The 25,259-nt window shown below is 45.0% G+C and overlaps 1 protein-coding gene across 1 annotated transcript in view; it reads left to right on the top strand.

Moving 5' to 3' along the window:
* The first annotated feature begins 861 nt into the window (after nt 1-861).
* LOC307124674 (uncharacterized protein) overlaps nt 862-25,259 on the top strand; it is a 35,677-nt gene continuing 11,279 nt past the window's right edge. The window contains exons 1-5 of the mRNA XM_079814055.1: nt 862-1,219; nt 13,166-13,816; nt 13,928-13,999; nt 15,919-16,587; nt 22,482-23,150. Of these exons, the coding sequence (XP_079670181.1) occupies nt 1,204-1,219; nt 13,166-13,816; nt 13,928-13,999; nt 15,919-16,587; nt 22,482-23,150 (2,077 nt within the window). The 5' untranslated portion in view covers nt 862-1,203. The remainder of the gene's footprint in view (nt 1,220-13,165; nt 13,817-13,927; nt 14,000-15,918; nt 16,588-22,481; nt 23,151-25,259) is intronic.

The following is a 25,259-nucleotide window of genomic DNA, read 5'->3' as shown; positions in this document are numbered from 1 at the left end:
AGCTTTATAATTTTACAGGTATTATTTATGCTCTAACAGCAACATTACACACTAACTAAAGTTTGAACAATGGGATCATGCGGAATGGGACCTTTAATTGAATACGTTTTTAGGTTTTATATTATATTTTTATATGCGTATAATATATAAATATATATTCTGTAACGCTGTTGTTGTTGTTGTTGTTGTTGTTGTTGTTGTTGTTGTTGTTATGATCAGGTGTAATTGTGTGATGTCTTAAACCTGCGAAATGCAACCTTTAAATATTCATGCAATTATAAGTATTATTATTAATAAACAAAGCATTGCTATACAGTACATTTTAAAAATGTTAATCCAGTCTTAACCTGCCTACACATTCCAGTAGTAGTTTAAAGGTGCATGTTCTTTACAATGTTTTAAAATGTTCTATAAAGTAATACCAATGTTTTATGTTTAATAAACATATAATAATATTAATAATAATAATTGCATGAATATTTCAATGTTGCATTTCACAGGTAGACTAATTTAGATTAATAAAAAATATACTGTAACAGAATACTAATAATTTTTATGTTTTAAAAGCTATTACAATAATGAAAATATGACATGTTTTTGGTGAGTTTACAATATAATAATTTTACTCATAATGTAAAAATTGTTATTACAATATGAGCTCAAGATTTAATTACATTTGGGGGGGGGGGGGGGGGGGACATTGCATTATGAACATTTTATTATAAAAACAATGTAGTAGTTATTACATTATTCAGCTGCTAGTGTGTCCTTCACCAGGTGGCGCTGTAACACTGACAGCAGAAAACGCCACACACACACAACAGCCCGAGATCGTGTGTGTGTGTGTGTGTGTGTGTGTGTGTGTGTGTGTGTGTGTGTGTGTGTGTGTGTGTGTGTGTGTGTGTGTGTGTGTGTGTGTGTGTGTGTGCGTGTGTGTGTGCGTGTGTGTGTGTGTGTGTGTGTGTGTGTGTGTTCTGAGCAGGTTTACACCGGCCGCGTTCTCCGTGGCTTAACGGTTTCAAGCTTGAATGTGTATATTAGGTGGTGGCATAAAAATCGATACCTGTTATAATATTGTTCTATGGCATTATTATATACGCACATATTAAACTCCCCTGCTTGTTCGGTTACTGCATCTTTAAAAACAGGCGGTGTCAGGACCAAAATAACTTTAACTTTTATAGGCAAACCTGGAGCTATGAAATGGCGGCTCAACATTGTGAGTATGATCCAACATGTTTTAAATAGGCATTTAAGACAATTTTACTACATTGTAACTTGTAACTTTATTGCATGTCTGTTATTGCATGCATGTCTTTATTTACATGTAGACAAGGCTCACATTTGGTCCCCCCCCTCCCACGTCTCCTATAAACATTTGTTTTGTGGTTCCAGTGTATGCATTTTTTGTTATTTAGCCATTAGAAAGGAAATTAAATTTTACAAATCGAGGCATAGCCTATTATAACATGACCATAGCAGCTTTAAAATAATTTTATTAGATTTATAAATATAATTAGGTTTATTTTTTCGACTTAAAAAGAAAAACAAGGAGCAAATCCCTAAATGTCACCAGTTTTTATTTTATTTTCATATTTAGTTGATTTCTCTAAACATTTAAATTAGTTAACATGAGCAACACCTCTGTTCAGCATTAGTTAACGTTAGTTAATATAAATCCAGCTGTTCATGGTTTGTTCATGTTAGTGCATTAATGTTAACGAGATTTTAATGATGCTTTAGTAAATGTTGAAATTAACACAAATATAAATAAATGCGTTATAAGTGCAGTTCATTATTAGGTCATGTTAACTAATGTAGTTAACTAATGTTAACTAATGAACCTTATTGTTCAGTGTTACCAAAAATATATTTAAAACACAGTATCCTGAAAAACGAACTGAGTTTATGGACTCATGCACAATAATACATATATAGCCGAACTAAACACTCAACGTGACAAATTGATGAGCAGGTAAGAACATGCACACTTCTTCTGTCTGGAAATATGTGGATCTGCATGGAACAGTATTTTATGTTCAGTGAGGACATGACTCTCCTGAACTAAGTTTGCCAGTTAATCTCAGAGCAAAATTTGACGTTTGCTATGGTTAAGTTATCTTCCAATGTTGTTTTTATTTTGGAATTAGAAATGGCAATGTGTAAAAATAAAATAAAAAAAATCATAGCCTATAGGACCAGATTTACTAGCACGAGAGCGCAATCCCATAAAAGTGCTGATGGGAGTGGAAAGTTCAGCATGTGATCCACTGACGACGCGCTAATTAAAGAACACAGATGCAAACTTTCTGGATCATTTCCAAGTTAGCGTCTGGTTTAAGACTTGCTTTTTTGGACGTTAAATAATGGCGCAAATACCAGTAAATTGACGAGCAAGTAAATCCCTGAGTTTTGCATCTGAAAGGGAAACTCCTACAATAAGATCAGCCGCAAAAATAACCCTAGCACTCATGTATCACTGCGTGTCTTTAGTAAATCCTGACAGTAGAACAAAAGAGGGTTTGCACTGGCGCAAGCTGTTAGTAAATCTGGCCCATATCATGTGGAAACCTTCATATCGTGTGCTACAATATTAATAAAAAAAAACTTCAGCAAGTTATCAAATAAACTTATTTCAACAGGGTCTTTCAACTCAGTCCTGGAGCCTCACCAGTGCTGCACATATTGGGTGTTTCGCTTATTGGACAAATCAGGTCATGGTGTGCTCTACCAATCAGCTGATGAGTTAATTCATCTCACATCCAAAATGTGCAATTCTGGGAAGGTTCAAAACGTTGATATTTTTTAAGTCCATAAAATGCCTTCTTATAAAACCTTCTTACCATTATGTCTGTTGTTTTGACTCTCTGTCATGATCAGTGTTGGGGGTAACGCATTACAAGTAACTAAATTACGTAATCAGATTACTTTTTCAAGTAACACAGTACTTTTACATTTACAACAAAATATCTGAGTTACTAAATAAGTAATAAGTAATGCAAGTTACTTTGTTTTCTCATGTATTGACTAATGCTACATTCCCACCGAATGTGAATTGAGCGTCAAATTCACGTCTAGTTGGACGCTTGAGCATTTTGAATCCATAGCGGATTGGACGTGCGTATAAATCGAGCGCTTGAAGCGAAATAGTGGCGTTCGAGGCGAAAGGGGCAAGTGGGAGGGGCAAGTGCTAGGCTGTTGTCTGTTTGCAAGATGGCTGATGTTGATGGAGCATTCATCGAGAGAGTCGCCGCTCTGTATTTGCTCTGGACAGTGGCGTAGGGGTCAGTGTCGCCGTACTTGGGTCCAGACCCTCCGGAGGCGAACCCAGTTTGGCGAGTTTCACCAGTTGCTCCAGGAGCTACGCCTGATGATGGCCACTTTCAGCGTTACTTCCACCTGTCCCACACCCAGTTTGATGACCTGTGTCCCACGTCGGTGCGAGTATTGAGCAGACAGACGCGAACAGATGCCAAAGTTCAGATTTTACAACTCGGACGTCAGACGCAAATTCGCTTCAAACGCATGAATGCATACAAAGCACCAAATAAAATCACTTGCGCGTAACGCGCAAGACACTCAATTCACTTCTTTCGCGCAAAATTGGCTTGACGTGTCTATCGCACCGCAGGACCTCCAGACACGCGTCAACGCGTCTTTACATTGACAACATGGAAATCACGCGCTCCAGACGCTCTATTCGCGTTCGGTGTGAACTAGTGATGGGAAGTTCGGTTCTTTTCCGCGAACCGGTTCTTTCGCACAGTTCGTTTCAATGAACCGGATCAAAAAAACGGTTCACCGTAATGACGTCATTTCGCGATGACGTAATTACGTCGTCTATTGCGGGCTGGATAAACACACTTTACACATTAAAATATATAAAGTCAGTAATCATAAGTCAGATAAAATATCATCATAATCTGATAGTTTATTACAAAATTTTACATCTAAAGCATCCAAACACATGCAGTGATGCAAACGATCTTTACAGTTATAAATCAATAAATCAGTCTTCATCAGTGCAGAAACCATGATCCACTTACTATGTTTTTATAATTAAATAAATACGGTTCGCCAGATTTTCCCCTCATTCATGTCAGAGTCGTTTCACAGACACGCTCATATCAGCTGTTGTTCATTCGGTTCAGAGAGACTCGCCGTGCAGTCAGTCAGTCGCTCGACGCATGCTCAGTATCATCAGCTCATCGGTTCTCAATCGGACATGTCCGAAATAAACAGTTCTCGGTTCAGTGTACTGCTGATCCGAAAACCGCTGCAACCGATTCTTGACTCGAGAACGAGAACAGCATCAGGCTTATTCGTTTCACTTTTGGTGTGAAAGGGCCTTTACATTTGCCAAAAATAAATCTTTTTTTTGCTGTTATTAAAAAACAAACAAGCCCAGCCCAAGTGAGGAAAAGTAACGCAAAAGTAACGTACCGCATTGCTTTCCATAAAAAGGAACCAAGTAATGCAATTAGTTAATGCATTACTTTTAACCCTCAGGTCTTTAGTGACCCGAGACAACCCCCCTATTTTGGACTATGCTAATGTCCTGGGGGCTCGCGAGGCAGGGTATGGGACGATGCCTCGGGTGGAGGACGCTTTAGCGAGCTATCTTTCACTCGAGGCCGCATCGTCCCTCAAAGCCCCGGTATTGCCCACCAAGCCCTGTAGGGACACCTCATCCTTGGTGGGCAAGGCCTATATGGCGGCTGGTCGGGCTGGTAGTACCCTGCACACTCTCTCTATCCTGCAGGCCTACCAGGCCGATCTCCTTAAGGAGCTCGACGAGGGCGAGGGACCCTCTCCGGAGGATATTTTAGAACTCCGGAAGGCTGCGGATTTGTCTCTCCGCGTCACCAAGGAGACAGCTTGGGCTGTCGGCCGGTCAATGGCCTCCTTGGTGACTGTGGAGAGGCACCTTTGGCTGAACTTGTCGGGGATGAAGGAGAAGGACAAGTCCTTTCTCTTGGACTCCCTGATTTCGCCTTCCGGATTGTTTGGGGACGTGGTTGAGGCCGTGGTCGCCAAGCACCGGGAGGCGAAAAGTCAGTCAGCGGCCTTCCGACAGTTCGTCCCTTGTCGCTCGGAGCCGGGGAGGGCGGCCCATAGCGGGCAGCCCCAGCCGTTAACCAGCTCCTCGCACCGTCAGCTGCAGAGGGAGAGCGTCGCCTCTAGAGCCCCTCCACCTGGAGCCTGGCAACAGAGGCGGCGCTCGCTCCAGCAGACTCACCAGCAGCCTTCCGCTCCCAGAGGCGATTTAAGAAACGTACTCAGGGCACGGAAGGCTGCTGGGAAGAAGCCCTAGCTGCGGCAGGGCTTCTAAGAGCGGTCCCCCCCGCAGAAGGGCAATCGAGGTTGCTTCTTCTGGGGCGCTCTGGGGAAATCGATGTGGAACTACTTCCTGCCGGTCATCCGCTTCAGGGGGTTGGGAACGAGGCTCGTGTAACACCCGACGCCAGCCTCGAGAGGCTGTTTCCCTTAGTAGATTATCTCGGCGCATGGAAATGCCTTCCGAATATTTCTACATGGGTCCTGCGTACTGGATTCAGTCTGAGGACTGGATCGTCGCGTCCCCACGCACGTTCACGAAGTGCATGGATGCAGCTCTGGCTCCATTAAGACTCCGGGGCATCCGTGTACTGAATTATATCGACGATTGGCTCATTTTGGCTCAGTCGTACGATAGGGCAGTTCGGCATCGAGGTGTCGTTTTGGCCCATATAAAATGCGTGGGGTTGAGACTCAACGCAGCAAAAGATGTGTTGACGCCGTCCGATGGACTACGTTCCTAGGGATTGTATGGGATTCGACAACGATGCGGGCACAACTGTCTCCCGCGCGAGTCGACACCATACTGGCGATGGTCTCGGGAATAAAGCAGCATCACTATAGCCGCGTTTCCACCGCAGGAACTTTACCCCGGAACCAGGAACTTTGGGGGGGAACTCGGTGTGTTTCGACCGCAGGAACCAGGGTCTAAATGAAGTTCCGGGTAAATATTTCCCCCTCCAAACAGCCCTGCTTGCGAGGTGGGACTTTCAAAAGTTTGTGAACTTTCGGGGGTGGGACTTGGGCGCTGAACATGCTGATTGGTTGAGCTCTCGCAGCTATTTTTTTTTCCACCGCCATATTTACAAGTCTTTTGAGAGGTGGGTTCCGTGGGTTTTGCGTTCAGTAAATATTTTTTTTGCAACAATGGAGTTCAACAAAAAATTTGACCGATGGACCGACGACGAGGTTCAGGCTTTATTGAGCATATATGCGGAGGAGGACATCCAGCGGGAACTGGAAACTGTGACCCGTAATGAAAAGGTATACCTGAAGATATCGACTCGGTTCCAGTCACACTGGAAAACAGTGCAGAGAGAAGTTGAAGAAATTAAGACAAGATTACAAGAAATGAAAGGATCATAACAACCGGAGCGGTTCCGACCGGCGTATCAACAAGTGATATGACCGCCTGGACGCGTTGTTGGAACACAGACCGTTCTTTTCTGGTGCAGCGGTAACGAAAGACTCGGCTAGTGCGTTGTTGGAAACCATCCAGGAATCCGAGTGGGTTGAAGGTAAATATCTCATCTTGGTATCATCTATTAAACTCGTTGCAGTGTTTAAACACGTTGCAGTAACTTTTCAACGTGCTTTTCCAGATGTAACGAGTGGCCCTGATGAATCGCAGGCAACGGAGACCAGCGTGTTTTCCCCCGCGGTCACCAGTACGTTATAAAGCTGACAAAAATGTGTATATATTTAAAAACTGATGTGTAATCCTTAATGGTTTTGTTGTTTTTAATTGTAAACTTAAATTGCCCATGATAAAAATTGCACACTGGGCATTGTTCAAGCTGGCCAAACAATTGTTCATTATTTGTAGTGAAAACACTTTAAATAATTAATTGATGGTTTCTATTGTTTCATGGTTGCCTTGTGTATTAATTTCCATGTGTTTCTGTGCAAGTTTTCTACTCAGAGAAAAGGAAAAGGGACTGTGACTTTTTTGATGCACTGAGGGACATGGAGGATGCTAACCGGGCCGTCCTGCAGCATGGACAAGAACTGACCAATATATGCAGCTGTTACTGGAGAGCCAGGCCGAGGAGAGATGAGGAGGCAAGAGCTGGCATTCCACCAGTCAGAAGCGGAAGAAAGCTGACGGCAGCAGAGGGACTTTCAGACCGGGTTTCTGTCTGTTCTTGGACAGTTTGTCCAGTCGTTCAAGAAGTAGCCACAATGAACAGCCGCTTGAATGAAGCATTTGCTCTACTACATTTGTACTTTATATATTGTACGTGTTGGCACAGCTCTTGGAAAGGTTACTGAAAAATACACTTTTTTTTATATTGTTGTTTTCACATTTTATATTTTCATTTGATTGTTCTAGTAATTTATTTGTCTTTGCACACTTTTATTTTAATTTTGTAAGAACTAATCTGTCTAAAATAAAGTAAAATGTGTAAAATGTCACTGTGTCTTTAATTTCCACATTCTAACTATATAACCACATTCTAATTGTATTCATATAGTGTAGGAAGCAAATAAAAGGGCTGCTGCTCGCAAGTCTTTCTGAATATGCACATAAACATATCTAGAAAACCCAAATATTATATTTTTAAATGTATAACTATGTGAATGTAGTATAATAACTTATAACCACAACTTAAGTGAAGCCATAAGTGTGGTCCTGCTTCATTTCAAATTTGAGGAAGAAGTCTCTAAAATTATGCATTTAATGAAGCATATTGTCATACTAGTCATGTGAATTTTTTTTTTTGTGAATGTTAAGAGATGTTATTGTGATAAAAAATAAAATACTTGCAGTCTAGTACCTAATCTTTCAACTGCTTAATTCAGTCTATTGTTTTCATTCAATTAACTTTTCACACAACTGTCATGACTGAAACCTCATTATCCTTTTATAGAAAATGTTTTGTTTTGGAATTGAGCTATTACAACACATTCAGATTTTGGATTGCCCATCATCCCATTTTGCATTAAAATGGTCAAACCAGGTGAAAGTGCACGTTTAAATAAGCAGTGTTGGTAATGTGTGTACATAATCAGCAAAAGCAGCGCTGATTGCATCACCTACACTTGTTATTGTTGCAGACAGTATCGCGCAAAAGTGATTACTGTCCGTCGGTAACTGGGAGAAGCAGTCGCGCGCATTCCCACGTCACCGGACTAATTTGCCTAATCTCCCCGGTACTTTAGACCGCGGTGGAAACGCAGATTGTAGCAGGTCTGGGGGAGAAAAAGTTCCTGGGAAAAAAGTTCCTGGTACAAATAGTTCCGGGTAATTTCAGTGGAAACGCGGCTTATGAAGCACTTTCAGAGAGTGCTGGGGCACATGGCAGCAGCGTCCAACGTGATACTTTTTGGCCTGCTGCACATGAGACCCCTACAGTGGTGACGGGGAACCAAGGGGTTTTTTTTCCCCAGAGGGAATCCTTTCCGTATGATTAGGGTAACGCGCAGATGCTTTCGTTCCCTAGTCGTATGGAAGAAACCTTGGTTTCTGTCCCAGGGGCCAGTGTTGGGAGCGTCCTGTTGCCGGGAAACCGTTTCAACAGACGTCTCTCTCATTGGCTGGGGCGCGGAAACCGCTAGGGTTCTCCAGTCCTAGTTGTGCCCGGTCTCCGGCTTCACACTAGGGCAGGCACTACCCTCGGTAAAGGTCCCAAGGGCCAGTGTTGGGAGCGTCCTGTTGCCGGGAAACCGTTTCAACAGATGTCTCTCTCATTGGCTGGGGCGCGGAAACCGCTGGGGTTCTCTAGTCCTAGTTGTGCCCGGTCTCCGGCTTCACACTAGGGCAGGTACTACCCTCGGTAAAGTCCCAAGGGCCAGTGTTGGGAGCGTCCTGTTGCCGGGAAACCGTTTCAACAGACGCCTCTCTCACTGGTTGGGGCGCGGTCATGGACGGCCGCTTTTTGGCGACGCCAGCCTCGAGAGGCTGGTTCCCTCAGTAGATTATTTCGGCGCATGAAATGCCTTCCGAATATTTCTACATGGGTCCTGCGTACTGTAGAGAAGAGTGCTGGGGCACATAGTAGCAGCGTCCAACGTGATACCTTTTGGCCTGCTGCACATGAGACCCCTATAGGGGAGCAGACATCCTGTCGAGGCAGGGGCTGAGGCCCGAGGAGTGGCGTCTCCACCCAGAGGTGGTGGAGGCCATGTGTGAGAGGTTCGGCCCAGTGGAAGTGGACTTATTCGCGTCTCGAGAGACGTCCCACTGTCCACTGTGGTGTTCCCTCACGCATCCAGCCCCGCTGGGGTTGGATGCCATGGTTCAGACGTGGCCGAGGCTGCGTCTGTACGCATTTCCCCCGATTGCTCTGCTCCCGGGAGTCCTGGAAAGAGTACGCCAACAGGGGGTCAGCCTACTTTTTGTAGCACCCCGTTGGCCGACGCGAGTTTGGTTCTCGGATATCATAGCTTTGCTGACAGGTCCTCCATGGCAGATCCCTCTGAGGAGGGATCTCCTATCTCAGGCAAGGGGCACTATATTTCACCCCCGGCCGGAGGTTTGGAACCTTTGGGTCAGGCCCTTGAGGGGGTCAGACACCTAGGGAGAGGCTGGCCTGTCGGCAAGAGTGATAGAGACCTTACTCAGTTCCAGGGCTCCATCTTTGAGGAGACTGTACAGCCCCAAGTGGTGAGCCACTCGGTGCAGGGAGTGTGAGGTGGTCCCAGTTAACTGGCCAGTGGCTTCAGTGCTGGAGTTCCTCCGAGATCACTTCTCTGCGGGTCTAACCCCGTCCACACTCAGGGTGTCCGTGGCTGCCATAAGGCTTTCCACACTCCTTTGGGTGATGGTCTTGGGTAGACACCAGCTGGTTGTACAGTTCCCCTGTGGGGCTCGGTGGATGCGGCCTGTGGCTCGTTCTCCCAACTCCCAACCTGGGATCTGGCAGTGGTTTTCGAAGGCTGGCTGAGGCCCCCTTCGGACCATTGGAGTCGGATGGACCAAGGGACTTAGGATTGGTCAGTTCCTTGGTTCTTCAGGCATTACATCCCCCGCCTCACGTGACGGCGGAGTAAGAAACCTCCACTGTGAAGCACTTTTGAGTGCTGGGGCTCAGTGCAGCAGCGTCCAAGGCGAGACCTTTTGACCTACTGTACATGAGACCTTTGACAGTGGGGGTTGGAAACCAAGGGGTTTCCCCCAGAGGGAATCTCTTTCGTATGATCAGGGTAACGCGCAGATGCCTTCGTTCCCTAGTTATATGGAAGAAACCTTGGTTTCTGTCCCGGGGGTCAGTGTTGTGAGCGTCCTGTTGCCGGGAAACCGCTTCAACGGACGTCTCCCTCATTGGCTGGGGCGTAGAAGGCGCTTGGGTTTCCCTAGTCCTAGTTGTGCCCGGCCTCCGGCTTCACACTAGGGCAGGCACTACCCTCGGTTGGGCCCCAAGGGTCAGTGTTGGGAGCGTCTTGTTGCCGGGAAACCGTTTCAACAGACGCTTCCCTCATTGGCTGGGGCGCCGAAGGCGCTTGGGTTTCCCTAGTCCTAGTTGTGCCCGGTCTCCGGTTTCACACTAGGGCAGGCACTACCCTCGGTAAAGGTCCCAAGGGCCAGTGTTGGGAGCATCCTGTTGCCGGGAAACCGTCTCAACAGATGTCTCTCTCATTGGCTGGGGCGCGGAAACCGCTAGGGTTCTCCAGTCCTAGTTGTGCCCGGTCTCCGGCTTCACACTAGGGCAGGCACTACCCTCGGTAAGGTCCCAAGGGCCAGTGTTGGGAGCGTCTTGTTGCCGGGAAACCGTTTCAACAGACGCCTCCCTTCATCGGCTGGGGCACGGAAGGAAAGGAGTGGAGAAGTTCTCCCTACGGTGCTGGCGCTAGGGTACTCAAGTCCTAGTTGTGCCCGGTGTCCGGTTTCACACTAGGGCAGGCGCTACCCTCGGTGTGGGCTAGTGGGTACTCGTTCCCCAAAGTGTCGTTCCGACGCAGTGAGAGTTCCCTCAAAAGGGAACGGCTCGGGTTACGTCTGTAACCCTTGTTCCCTGAGAAGGGAACGAGCACTGCGTCGCGTCACCACACCTCGGCATGCCTGGAGCGCATGCTTCAGAGCAATAGCTGCCGTTTCAATGCGCCGGCTCGCCCTTTATACTTCCGGGTACGCCGTCACGATGACGTCATCACGCACGACCAATCAGATTGGGCTAGTTTCTATACGGACTTCAGATTCGCTAGTGCTTAGGGAGTATCCCCAAAGTGTCGTTCCGACGCAGTGCTCGTTCCCTTCTCAGGGAACAAGGGTTACAGACGTAACCCGAGCCGTTCTCTCAGTAGTGATGGGAAGTTCGGTTCTTTTCCGCGAACCGGTTCTTTCGGGCGGTTCGTTTCAATGATTAAAAACCGTTTCACCAGTTCTTTTACGTCATCACGTAATGACGTCACATTCATATAAAGTAATTTGTAATCATAACTTAGTATAATAATAATAATATTAAAATCATCGTCATCATCATCTTGGATAAGTACATTTACGTTTTGCAAAAGCACTCAATACAGCCACTGTGGTGCAAACGTGGATGTTTACAGGGATTAAATAAACTTACATTGACATAACATAAACTTACATAAAAGTCCTCGGTTCACCCGTGCTCATATTATCAGCACAGCATCAGCTGTCCGAGAGAAACAGTTCAGTTCAGACGGTGCTGTCACGCATGCCCACTTTGCTCAGTCTCTCAGCTCATCGGTTTCTTTCGGACACGTTCGATAAGAACCGATGAGCTGAGCATGCGTGTACAACCGGATCATCAGTACAGAATCGAGAACCGTTTCTTTCGGACATGTTCGATGAGATGAGCTGATAATGCGTGTCATTTGTTCAGAGGAATGAAATGCAGGTTTCAAGTGTATAAAATTAATAATGTGTGAAACATGTTCATCACATAATTGTTGTCTTATCATTATTTTAAAGTTTGGAAAAACAATGCATTGTAAAATGGTCAAACTAAACATGTATTTGTTTTATCAATAATGATATTTTCAGGAACAGCTTATTTGATTTCTAAATAAGTTGATATAAATCTTAAAATGTATTAATCAAAACAGTAGTTTTGATATTGACTATTCAGCAGCAGTTCTCAGCTTAGCACACTTATACACTGATAAAGCAGTTCTCGAGTCAGGATCAGGAACGGGTTTCAGCGGTTCTCGGATCATCAGGACAGAATCGAGAACCGTTTCTTTCGGACATGTTCGGTACTGAGAACGGTTCGTTCAGATTTGAGAACTGTTAACTGGAGAACCGCTGTACGTGCGGTAGTACACGCGCATGCTCAGTATCAGCTGCTCGTGAGTTCACATCAGTTCTCTCAGCACAACATGTCTCAGTTCAGTGAACTGTTGGAGTTACTAGAGTAACAAATACTACAGGATATTAGTTTATTTCTAGTCGGAGGAACTGTCACTCATGTCAGAAAGTTAGTAACTTATGGATCAGCGCTGACTAGAGACGCGAACCATTTAGAACGATTCAGTCCGATGTGGTGAACTGGTTCGACCGGTTCACTAAAAAGATCCGGTTCAAAAGAACGATTCATTCGCAAACCAGACATCACTATCTCTCAGGAGTTTTATATATTATCGCGACAGTTAGAGATCTATCCATGTTAGATATAGATCCGGGTCGCTAAGGACCCGAATATGTATGAATGTTTGGCAAAACAGTCGTGCATTTAAGGGTTAAAAATAACTTATTTCGGCAACCCTGAACACTGATATTAACATATCAATACTTCTGTCAGTTTGGATGGTTTGGTTTTGGGCAAGAACTGTCTTCCCATTCATGCAACTTAGCATGGATAAAAGCTGTGAGCGCAGTGTTAACAGAACAGAACCGATATAAATGTATTGCGGGTATCATCAATGTTCTTAATGACAACAATTTAATGTAACAACATAATTCAAGATACTGTAAATGAGTCTGAATTGAGGAGGAATATCAGAAAGCCAAGTCCCAACTGTGGATGAGAGGAGGAGCTGGGGATGGAGGAGGGGAATTAGCTCCTGAGCAATGCAATAAAGCAGATGAATAATACTAAATGCACCATATGGATGCTGCGATAGGCATGGATCAGCTGATCTGAGCTTGACTGACATGACCTGCCAGAACTAACACTTTGCTTGATTTCTTTATTTCTAGTGTCTGAACTAAGAATTTGGATTTTGGGAGAGAACTGGGCAGAAAAAAGCTCAATTGGAAATTTTCTGTTGGAAAGAACAGCATTTGACAGCGAAGTTCCTCCTTGCCTTCAGCAGTGTCCTGAGAGAGCCAGAGGATGCTTTGAGACTCAACGCATATCAGTCATCATCACACCAAATCTCTTTGACAGACAGGCTCCTGAACCCCAGGCACTGAAATGTTGTGAGGAAATGTCCGCTCCAGGTCCAAATGTGCTTCTGCCGATTCTGCATCCAGATCACACTGAGAAGAACAGAGATATCATGAAGTTTATGAAAAACTTGTCAGACGATACTATGAAACATACCATAGTAGTGTTGATGAGTCAGATGAAATACAGTGCTAAGGAGGATGAAGCTGTTCAGAGCTTACTCAAAGGATGGAAGTACTACACATTTAAACATGGGTGTTCTCGTTTCGAGTTATTTGAGAAAATCAAGTCCTTGAATACAAAGAATGAGGGAAGGCATTTCACCCCGGAAATTTACGAGTCACCACCAGATATGCCATCAATATCATTTGAACAGCCACATGAGAGTAAAAAGATGGAAACAGTGGAACAAAGAGGAAAAAGTCATATGTCAAGTTCCTCAAATAAGTTAAATGTGATCGGTAGGTGTTGTGGCAATGTATTAAATAAAGCTTCATGTTAAATATACATATAAAGGCAATATAAACAAAGCTCAAATTCTTGATTTTGATATCATAAACATTCTCCTCCAGATAAGCTCAAACAAAAAGTCATTGAGTCATTAACATTGAGGAAACCCGCACATCAGAGCGCAACTGAAGACTGTAAGTAATCACTGTCATGCTACCAATCCTTGAATCTCAACACAATATTCATACTATACTAGAGGACTTTGTATTAAACAATTGTTTTGTCTTCACAGCAAAAACCCCAGTGTTAAATGAACTCTCCTCAGAGTTTATTTGACTCCACGCTCAAGAGTGTTAACAAAGTTAATGAGATAAATAAAAGTTTAATTAATTAATGAGTGAGCATTAGTGAAGACACCTGATGATAATGAGCAGAATCATTGAAGGAAATAGTTTGTTTGCTTTATTTGGGCTCTTGACCCTTGACTTTTTAACATTTTTTTTTCTTTTCTGGCTGCTTTAACTGTGTGTTTAGAAAACACATTTCTTTGTGGCAAAGAAAGCACAGAGTCTGTTCAGGAGTTGATTAAGTTTTGATTAACATTAACATAATCATCATTTAGTGACCTGATAAACTAAAATAACAGTTTGAGCTTTCCTGTAGATGTAAGTCGCTTTTGATAAAATGTCTGCCAAATGCATAAATATCATTCTGAGACTAATCTCTAATTATATGGGTGATGTGTTGATTTTACATTGATTACAACAGCTCTGTGATGTTACAGCATGAGATTCTGAAAAAACAAGTTTGCAACTACATTATTATCACACACACACACACACACACACACACACACACACACACACACACACACACACACACACTCACAGAATGCATGGCAAAAAGCTTTTTGATGGTCACCATTGTTGAGATTCATACACTAATTATTGATGTCTCTGTGTGTCAAACCTCTTTTGAACAGAATATCTTTTAAATCTCCCTCTGATTATACTGAAACACCAGATCTGATGCTGTAGAATCACAGGGCTCCTGTAACCTATAAAGTAAACCTAACTCAAATATTAGGCTCTAAATGACATCAGTGATTCAGCTCATGATGATTATGCCCAAACACAACCAACAACACCTGATCACATTTTCTCTGGACTTGTCTGTGTGCTATTAATCAGTTACAGTAGACCGACAAAAACCAATGTTATAAAGTCAAGAGCCCAACTAAATCAAACACTGATCACCATAATGGTAACTGTATGACTCTGTCCTTCAGTGATTCTGCTTGTTATCATCAGGTGTCTTCACCAATGGTCAATCATCACTTAATTATCTCATTATCTTTACTCTGAGGAGTGTTCATTTAACACTGGAGTTTTGCTGTGTTTCTGCTACACAGGATTTATTCAGTTAATACATGAGATGAAAAGTGTTTAATTTGGATTATGATTTATCTTATAAAATATAATGCTAGAAATGTTTGTTCTACAAATACTGCAATTTGTAACAAAAACAAAAACAAAGTAAGCCCAATAAACAATAAAACAATATCATAAAACAACAATGTAAAAAATGACTGTGATTTTAACGGTTAAAGGCTGTAAAAATGCGACGGTAAAAACACGTCAATTTGTTTCCGTTCTACAGTGATTAGCTGTAATAAATCCAACCTGACATTTAGTGTAAATTTACAAAAAAATACCATTACATTTTTTGTTTTTTTTTAAAGTGAAAAAGAACAAGTCACTGCATAATTTACAGCAGGGGTCTCCAATCTCAGTCCTGGAGGGCCAATGTCCTGCAGAGTTTAGCTCCAACCCCATTTAAACACACCTGAACCAGCTAATCAGTGTCTCACAATGCCCTAGTAAGACCCTGACTAGCTCTGATTAGCGGGTTCAGGTGTGTTTCATTGGGGTTGGAGCTAAACTCTGCAGGACAGTGGCCCTCCAGGACCGAGATTGGAGACCCCTGATTTACAGTGGGAAAAAAACTTAAAAAGTAGGAAAGAAATGGGGGGTTGAAACTAAAGAAATCTGAATTGATAAAATACCTATTGTTTTTCAACTATAGCAACACAAGTTTTACTTGTTTGTTTCAGTGCAAAGCAAATTTTTTCAAAATCTCAATCTGGTGATGTTTGGAAGGAGCAGCGCTGAAAAGACTTTTACAGCAAATACAATACTGACAGGAGTGAATACATCTGAAACCATCCGTGAATGTGTGAAGAGACAGGGTGTATGCTTCACACCTTCATCTGAATATCAGGTCACCCTGGTTGAAATGCCGGAGCTGTACAATACATCTCTGTCTCAGAAGGATGTGCTGCGTGTGGCACACTGTGCTCTGTTTCTCTGTTCATTTAACATAGACACATTTCTCCTGGTCCTTCCTGTCAGTCCTCTCACCGATGATGATAAAGGAGAAATTGATGTAGTCAGTGGCATATTTGACACAGCTGATGGGAAGTTCTGGGATCATCTAATGATCTTGTTCATATGGGAGGGTAACAGAGAGGACAAAATCGTTACTGATTTTATACATGGAAACAGAGATATTCAACAAATTGTTCAAAGATGCGGGAACAAATACTACACACTTAGTGCACACACTGAGCAAAGACTTGAACATGAGCAGCTCTCAGAACTGCTCAATGTGATTACTAGCAGGAATACTCGCTACTCATCTGCTACATATCGTGAAGCACAGTTGAAGACGAGGATTCGACTGGAGGAAGAAAACATTGAGTTAAAAATGATCAAACAAACAGGTAAGACAAACTTTAATATGTAAATTGTTTATTATTATTAAACATACTATATTTTCTATTTAGTATTTCTATCAATACTCACAAATGATCTTACATCATGTTGTTTTGTGGTGCTGTAAGTTATTTCATGTCTGGTTCACAGACTGATTTATAAAGACTTGATTTTCTCTCTATATTTCTCTAACCAACATATTTTCAAAATGTTATATTTAAATGAATGTTAACTATGTTTATGTACTTTTTTAAGGGTTAGTTATAGAAAGTTAGAAAATGTTAAACATTTTATGACACATTTTATGGAAATGCCTAGTTCTGGCATGAAACTCTAGATGGTGCCGGCTGATGGGTCTGAAATGTAAGCTGATGATAATTACAATGTTAACTCTTCATCACAACCGATTGGTCCATGTTCCATCTGCAGCCAATGAGCTTGCTGCACAACATTTGTATGGCAGGTTACCATTCTCTATAGTTTGTAGTGCTTTCAGAGTTTGTCTCAATCCCTAATAATCTAATAATAATCAGCAGCAGTGTAGCAGATCTATTCCGCCAAGACCAAATACATTAACATTGTCATATACATTACCATGCTAAAAATCTTCCAGAGAGTTATCATGCTTGAATTACATTTATATTTTTCTCTCCGTTTTGGCCTTCCGTCCACACTGAGACGGCAGTTTAAGCCAACAAAAACGTCGCTTTTTGAAAACGCTCTCCATAGTGGAAAACGCCGTCTTCATGTTGTAGTGTGGACTGTGAAAATAGAGGAATTTTAAAACAATGACGCATGTTTAGTCATGTGATGCATATTGTGCCAATAGGTATTCATGTTGATACCACTAGTGTGCCTGTTATGTGCTGTACAAAATATGTTACTTCACGCACTCTTTATATCACAGTCCTGCAAAGTGAGATATTTTGCTTAGTAAAATGATCCTGCCAGAAGAATTGTGTGATAACCTGATGCTGCGTTCACACCGAACGTGAATAGAGCATCAGGAATGAGTGATTTCCAAGTTAAGTCAATGTAAACACCCGGGACAACTGGTCATGAAACTCGCCTAACTAGGTACGCCTCCGGAGGGTCTGGTGTACCCAAGTACTGTGGCGCTGCCCCCTCGGGGGAGACCAGGCAGCACCTGCTGACCACAGCAGGCTCTCAGGGAGGCCAAACAGGGCCTATCCCCTGAGCGAAGGTAACCCAAACCGGGAGCCTATCCCTGCAGGACCTACCCCCAAATAGGAGGTCTGCAGATTCAAAGGACCCTGCCGTGACTTTAAGAAGGCTGGCTGCTGCGCCTGGGCTGACGGCAGCTGTCTACTGCTGACGAAGGCCTGGAAATCCAGTTAGCACCTGGGGACTCGTCCCCAGGGCCAAATGACGAGGTCACTGCTGACGTCGACACCAGTGGAGAAGATCCTCCGAGGCACACTCGTGGGCCATGGTGTCGGGACTTTCCTGCAAGGAGGCCGGTTAACGCCTACTACCTGTCTCGAAGTCCTGCTGCCCAGACCGCCCAAGCTGGCTACTAACAACCAGCTGGCTCCTACGCCCGCACCTGGGGCTGGCTCCATCCCAGAGGCAGCTAGGGACAACTTCTTCACCGTGTCCTAGGGCCCCCAGGACGGCGCAGTCTCTCGGGCAGTGCCTACAAACATGAACCTAATCACATTGCCAATAGCAGTGTACTCAGCGGAAGTGCTAAACAAAGACCCTCTAAAGTGAGGGGAGTACAACTTACGTCACCTGCATCGGGGCGGCTGTCTAACTTTCCATGCAGCGGCCAACCGTAAGTGCGAGGGCATCAGCCATTGGCAATGCTCGGGCCTCAGGGGAGCATCCGACCAGAACCGCATTAACAGAAGGTTTATCCGATGTTCAGCTCGACCCGGGCCCTAAAGAAGGTGAAGCAGAGACATAAAGCAAGGGAAAATATCACATTAATATGAAATCCACCGGCCGTACCGTCCTCCAGGAAGGGGCCGGGGGCCGCCAACAGATGGCGGCCACCAAGCTCCGAAAGGCGGACACAGCAGATAAAGTCGGTAACACTTTATTTTAGGGTTCAGTTATTAACTATTAACTAGTTGCTTATTAGCATGCATATAACTAGGATATTGGCAATTTATTAGTACTTATAAAGCACATATTATTGCCTTATTCTTCATGACCTTATTCTACATCCCTTAATCCTACCCAATACCTAAACTTAAATGCTACAAAAACTACCTTACTAACTATTAATAAGCAGTAAATTAGGAGTTTATTGAGGCAAAAGTCGTAGTTAATAGTGAATATGTGTTCCCCATACTAAAGTGTTACCATAAAGTCTAATCGCAAACCGGCGAAAGACGCTTAATTCCACCCCACAACCACTGGCAAAGTCGCTGTCTCCTGCAACACCTCGTCTGCATTACTTGTGACCCCAGAACACAGAGAAGGGGGCGGGCCTTGGCCGGACGACTCTGTAACAAGAAGAGGCTGAAACAAGGATGCATAAACAAAGCCCTGTTCTTATTTTTTATCAGAAGACAGACCAGGGGCGAACGTCCTTCATTAAAAGGGAATGCCCCCATCCTTGACAAAGCCTAGGCCAAATGGTGCGACATAAGTCCGCACTAGATCTACTCAGGGCCCGGGAAAGAAATATGATCACCTCTAATATTACACAATGAGGCCCCGAAAACCCTTTTCCCAAAGCCCCGCAGAGCTGGGCGCAGATCTCACTACAGCTTTTGCATTAGCGCGTACCCGGTCTTCAGCTACTTCCCATTTTTACGCTAGGAAAAACACAGCTCGCCCCCTACACTACAAGCCCTCGGGCAAGAGCGCGCTTCAGTTACCCACATAGTGGGGAAAAACATAACACGGAGAGGCAGCAAACTCTATTAGCAAAAAGTGAGGCATTCACACACAACCACATAATGTTGCAAAGAAGATCGTTCTTAGCTTACTCACGGGGAGCTGCAGGCCCTGCGAAATCCAGCGACGATCCAAATTTCCCCAGGAAACCTCTCAGGTGAGCGAAGGTATGGAAGTCCTGAAAAACATAGTTTTGAAAATGTTTCACCCTCGCAGAGGGGGACTCACCAATCGCTCCTCGCGGTGCTTCAAGTCAGCCGTAGGGCTAGTATCCGCCCTCCATCCTGAGGGGGGCGCTATCACAAACAAGCCAGGCGGGCCGCCAGAACCTTACATTTTCTGCTCATCATGGGCCCACCGGCCTGATGTAAAGCGCCCGGGGAAAACCAGAGGAAGGGAAAAGAGGCAGCGTTCACCTGCGTCCCCTCGGGGACGGAGTCCGCTGCCTACGCTGGTCCCGGTTGCCAGCCCCGGCTTCCTTCCTCCTCCTGAAGCGGGTGTCCCGCCTCTTCTGCGCCCGGTCCTCCGCGGCGGGGGTGCTCGAGTGGCGACGCTGGCTCTCTGTCCCCGTCTCCAGCCCTCACACTGGGACGGGCCGGGGACACCCGACTGCCTGGGCGCGGTCCCGGACCTCAGCGGGATGCATGTCTTAAATGCCGCCGAGCGCGCCCTCACCTCTCTGAACTTACCCACCACTGCCTCTACGGAGGTGCCGAAAAGTTCAGAGGGCGAGACCGGGGTATCGAGGAGAAAGGATCTCTCTTTCCCCGCGATGTCCGCCAGGTTCAACCACAGATGCCTCTCCGTGGCCACCATCGCCGCCATCGAGCGACCGATGGCGAAGGCAGTTTGCTTGGTGGCCCGGAGAGACAGATCTGTGGTGCGGCGCAGCTCCGCCACCGTATCAGGGGTTAGTCCCTCCCCCTGATCGAGGTCCCTCAGCAGGTCTGCCTGGTAGGCTTGTAACACTCCCATCGTGTGTAAAGCCGCCCCGGCATGACCCGCAGACATGTATGCCCTGCCGTTCAGACACGATGTCGTCCTAAGAGGTTCTGTCGGCAGGGTGGGACCCCTCAGTGTCGATGGCCGCCCGGAAGCGAGGTAGTTCGCAAACGTCTCGTCTACGGGCGGCAGTGACACATATCCAGCCTCAGGCAATCCCTCGACGTCAGCGAAATTAGCCCGCTGACGTCGATGGATCCGGGCTGAATAGTGCTTCTTCCATCCTCTCAAGATCTCTTGGTGAAGATCTGGAAAAAATGGAAGACTCCCGGGAGCTGGTTGGTCATGAGCGGAGAGATAGCGGTCATCCAACCTCCCCGGACGAACGTCATCTCTCCTAGCGCGCTGCCAGGGCAGCTGCAGTCTACCTGCAGCACGCTCCATGACCTCCAGCAGCTCCCCATACATGGGACAGGGTGGTTGAGAAGTCTCAGCATCAAGCGCTTCACTCGGCTCCTCAACCATCCTTTGCTCAAACGGAAGAGCAGCAGACGAGGTGGAGGAGCTCAGATCCTGCTCCTCCCCCGAGGTCTGCCCCTCGCGATCTGGCTCGTTGTCTGCGAGCACCACCCTGGTCTCCAGACGACGAGCCAGATCCAGCTGGGAGCCCCAGGACTGTAGACACAGCTCGGCCTCAGCGCGAGTGGGGCCGCTCCCAGCTGCTGAACTCTCTCCCCTCGAGAAGAGAGCCAAACGAGAGCGGAGCGTTCTTATGGGAAAACGCTCGCAGTTCGCACAGGAGGCTCCCTCGAGAACCTCCCGCGCGTGCTCTTCCCCCAGACAGTACACGCAGAGTGTGTGTGTGTCATCAGGTGTAAGGTACCTGGTACACGGCTCTGCGCACCTGCGGAAGTGGCGCAGCTTCTTCGCACACTTCATGTTGACACAGGTTATGTTGACGCTTCGGCGATAACAGCCAAAACAGTCACTGAAGACAAAGAGATGCTGTCATGTTGGCAAGGCGCCCTTTTATACTTCCTGGTTGCACCTTGATGACGTCAGAGGCTGTCGCCGGTCAATAGGATTGACGCTTTTTGATTGTGATTTCAGGCACCTGTCACGCCGGAGGCGTTCCCCATAGCGTCGAGCTGACGCAGCGCAAGTTCCCTTTCGAAAGGGAACTAATGTTATAAAGTCAAGAGCCCAACTAAATCAAACACTGATCACCATAATGGTAACTGTATGACTCTGTCCTTCAGTGATTCTGCTTGTTATCATCAGGTGTCTTCACCAATGGTCAATCATCACTTAATTATCTCATTATCTTTACTCTGAGGAGTGTTCATTTAACACTGGAGTTTTGCTGTGTTTCTGCTACACAGGATTTATTCAGTTAATACATGAGATGAAAAGTGTTTAATTTGGATTATGATTTATCTTATAAAATATAATGCTAGAAATGTTTGTTCTACAAATATTGCAATTTGTAACAAAAACAAAAACAAAGTAAGCCCAATAAACAATAAAACAATATCATAAAACAACTATGTAAAAAATGACTGTGATTTTAATGGTTAAAGGCTGTAAAAATGCTACGGTAAAACGTCAATTTATTTCCTTTCTACATGTATTAGCTGTAATAAATCCAACCTGACATTTTACAAAATTAGTGTAATTTTACAAAAAAAATACCATTACATTTTTTTTTTTTTGAAAGTGAAAAAGAACAAGTCACTGTATAATTTACAGCAGGGGTCTCCAATCTCAGTCCTGGAGGGCCAATGTCCTGCAGAGTTTAGCTCCAACCCCATTTAAACACACCTGAACCAGCTAATCAGTGTCTCACAAGGCCCTAGTAAGACCCTGACTAGCTCTGATTAGCGGGTTCAGGTGTGTTTCATTGGGGTTGGAGCTAAACTCTGCAGGACAGTGGCCCTCCAGGACCGAGATTGGAGACCCCTGATTTACAGTGGGAAAAAAACTTAAAAAGTAGGAAAGAAATAGGGGGTTCAAACTAAAGAAATCTGAATTGATAAAATACTTATTGTTTTTCAACTATAGCAACACACGTTTTACTTGTTTGTTTCAGTGCAAAGCAAATTTTTTCAAAATCTCAATCTGGTGATGTTTGGAAGGAGCAGCGCTGAAAAGACTTTTACAGCAAATACAATACTGCCAGGAGTGAATACATCTGAAACCATCCGTGAATGCATGAAGAGAGAGGGTGTATGCTTCACACCTTCATATGGATATCAGGTCACCCTGGTTGAAATGCCGGAGCTGTACAAAACATCTCTGTCTCAGAAGGATGTGCTGCGTGTGGCACACTGTGCTCTGTCTCTATGTTCATTTAACATAGACACATTTCTCCTGGTCCTTCCTGTCAGTCCTCTCACTGATGATGATAAAGGAGAAATTGATGTAGTCAGTGGCATTTTTGACACAGCTGATGGGAAGTTCTGGGATCATCTAATGATCTTGTTCATATGGGAGGGTAACAGAGAGGACAAAATCGTTACTGATTTTGTACATGGAAACAGAGCTATTCAACAAATTGTTCAAATATGCGGGAACAAATACTACACACTTAGTGCACACACTGAGCAAAGACTTGAAAGTGAGCAGCTCTCAGAACTGCTCAATGTGATTACTAGCAGGAATACTCGCTACTCATCTGCTACATATCACGAAGCACAGATGGAGAAGAGGATTCAACTGGAGGAAGAAAACATTGAGTTAAAAAAGATCAAACAAACAGGTAAGACAAACTTTAATATGTAAATATCTAAACATATATTATTAATTGTTTATTATTATTAAACATACTATATTTTCTATTTAGTATTTCTATCAATACTCACAAATGATCTTACATCATGTTGTTTTGTGGTGCTGTAAGTTTTTTCATGTCTGGTTCACAGACTGATTTATAAAGACTTGATTTTCTCTCCATATTTCTCTATAACCAACATATTTTCAAAATGTTATATTTAAATGAATGTTAACTATGTTTATGTACTTTTTTAAGGGTTAGTTATAGAAAGTTAGAAAATGTTAAACATTTTATGACACATTTTATTGAAATGCCTAGTTCTGTCATGAAACTCTAGATGGTGCCAGCTGATGGGTCTGAAACGGAGGGGTTTGTTGAAGTATATGGAAATTAACTTAGAGGGGTGCGAAATCCATCTCTTGGATCTCCGCCACTTGTGTTCCTACGAACACCTTGAACCGACACAAGCTGGATGTAAGCCATGTAAGCACAGTGGTGGAGTCTGACCAGAGCGTGGTGGAGTGGATAGGAATTGTAAGCTCAGTAGTCAGGAGCTGGGAGAGCTGTGCTCCACAGAGAGCGGCACACAGCTCTAAGCGGGGTATAGACTGTTGCTTGCGGGGAGCAACGCGGGATCTGGCAGCCACAAAGGTGACTTCTACTTGACCTTCTTTGTCTTCTGTCCGCAGATAGGCCACTGACCCGTACGCCTGCTCTGATGCGTCACAGAAGACGTGGATTTCATATCGACAGGACGGGTGATCCATCTGGGAGCTGGTGTAGCACCGGGGTATAGATATCTTCTCCAATACACTCAACTCCTTCTCCCACTCGGACCACAAAGTAAGGAGTTCCTCAGGCAACTGTGGATCATCCCAGTCGTGCTTCTTGTCCCACAATCGCTGTACCAATATCTTTGCCCTGGTGGTGTAAGGGATGATATACCCAAGGGGGTCATATTGGCTGGCCAATACACGGTAGATATTGCACATTGTCACAGTGGAGCAGCGGCTAGCTCCGTGCTTGTTGCGTAGGGTGTCAGACTGACAGTGCCAGTGAAGTCCGAGCGTAGGCTCAGAGGGTAGGTGAGCAATCACTGACGGACAATTGCTGGCCCATTGTCGAAGCTCAAAGCCTCCAGAGGCTAGGACTGAACAGAGTTGATCAACTAAGTCTCGGGCGTCTTGGGGGGAGTGAAGACTATGCAGACAATTATCCACATAGAAGGATCTTTCAATGACCTCTGTGACTAGGTCTCCAGGCTGGCTGTGATCTATGACGTGCCTCTGCAAGGCGTATGTGGCACAGCAGGGACTGCACGTGGTGCCAAAGGGGAGCACCTGCCATTGGTACACGTCGGGGGGTCGCTCAGGCTTCAGGTCTCGCCATAGGAATCGGAGCAATAGCATGTCATCAGGTAGCAGCCTCACCTGGTGAAACATACCTCGAATATCACTGCTAATGGCAACCAGGTGCTCTCGGAAGCGGAGCAGAACTGCTAGCAGTGATGGGCCTAGCGTGGGTCCTGGTAGAAGGAACTCATTCAGGCTGTGGCCTTCATATTGAAAGGAGCAATTAAAAACGACCCAATTCTTCTGGTTATTTTGCACCATATGGTGTGGAATGTACCATGATGTGGAGCTCTCGACCTCGCTTGGCTCCAGCTTGGTGACATAACCTGTTTCCTTCAGTCTGGTGATCTCGGCCTGGTAAGCAGAAGCCTGATCAAGGTTCTTAAGTAGTCTCCTCTCAACACTCCTAAGCTGAGGGAGAACAGCTCCTTTGGGCATATCCAGCTGTGGCATGCTCTGCATCCCAAGTAGCGGAGTAGCATACCTCATTGTGCCTTCTAACTCCAATCGCTCAGTTTTCTCCTGCAGGGGCCTGATGGCTTCTTGGTCTAGCTTGGATCTCGTAACTACCTTGTCGCTGTGGTAGGGAATCACATCCATCTGCCATAATCTCTCAACATGAGCAAACAGGTCTGCATTGGGGAGGATAGATGTGAAGAAACACTGATGTGTGTTGATCCCGCAACAAATCTCATGTGTGGGACCTTGAAGGGTCCATCCTAGACGGGTCTTGACCGCTGCA

This window comes from Gobio gobio (genome assembly GCF_949357685.1).
Source record: "Gobio gobio genome assembly, chromosome: 1".
Taxonomy (NCBI): Eukaryota; Metazoa; Chordata; class Actinopteri; order Cypriniformes; family Gobionidae; genus Gobio; species Gobio gobio.
The sequence above is the reverse complement of the archived record's forward strand: the minus strand, read 5'-3'. Positions and strand labels throughout refer to the sequence as shown.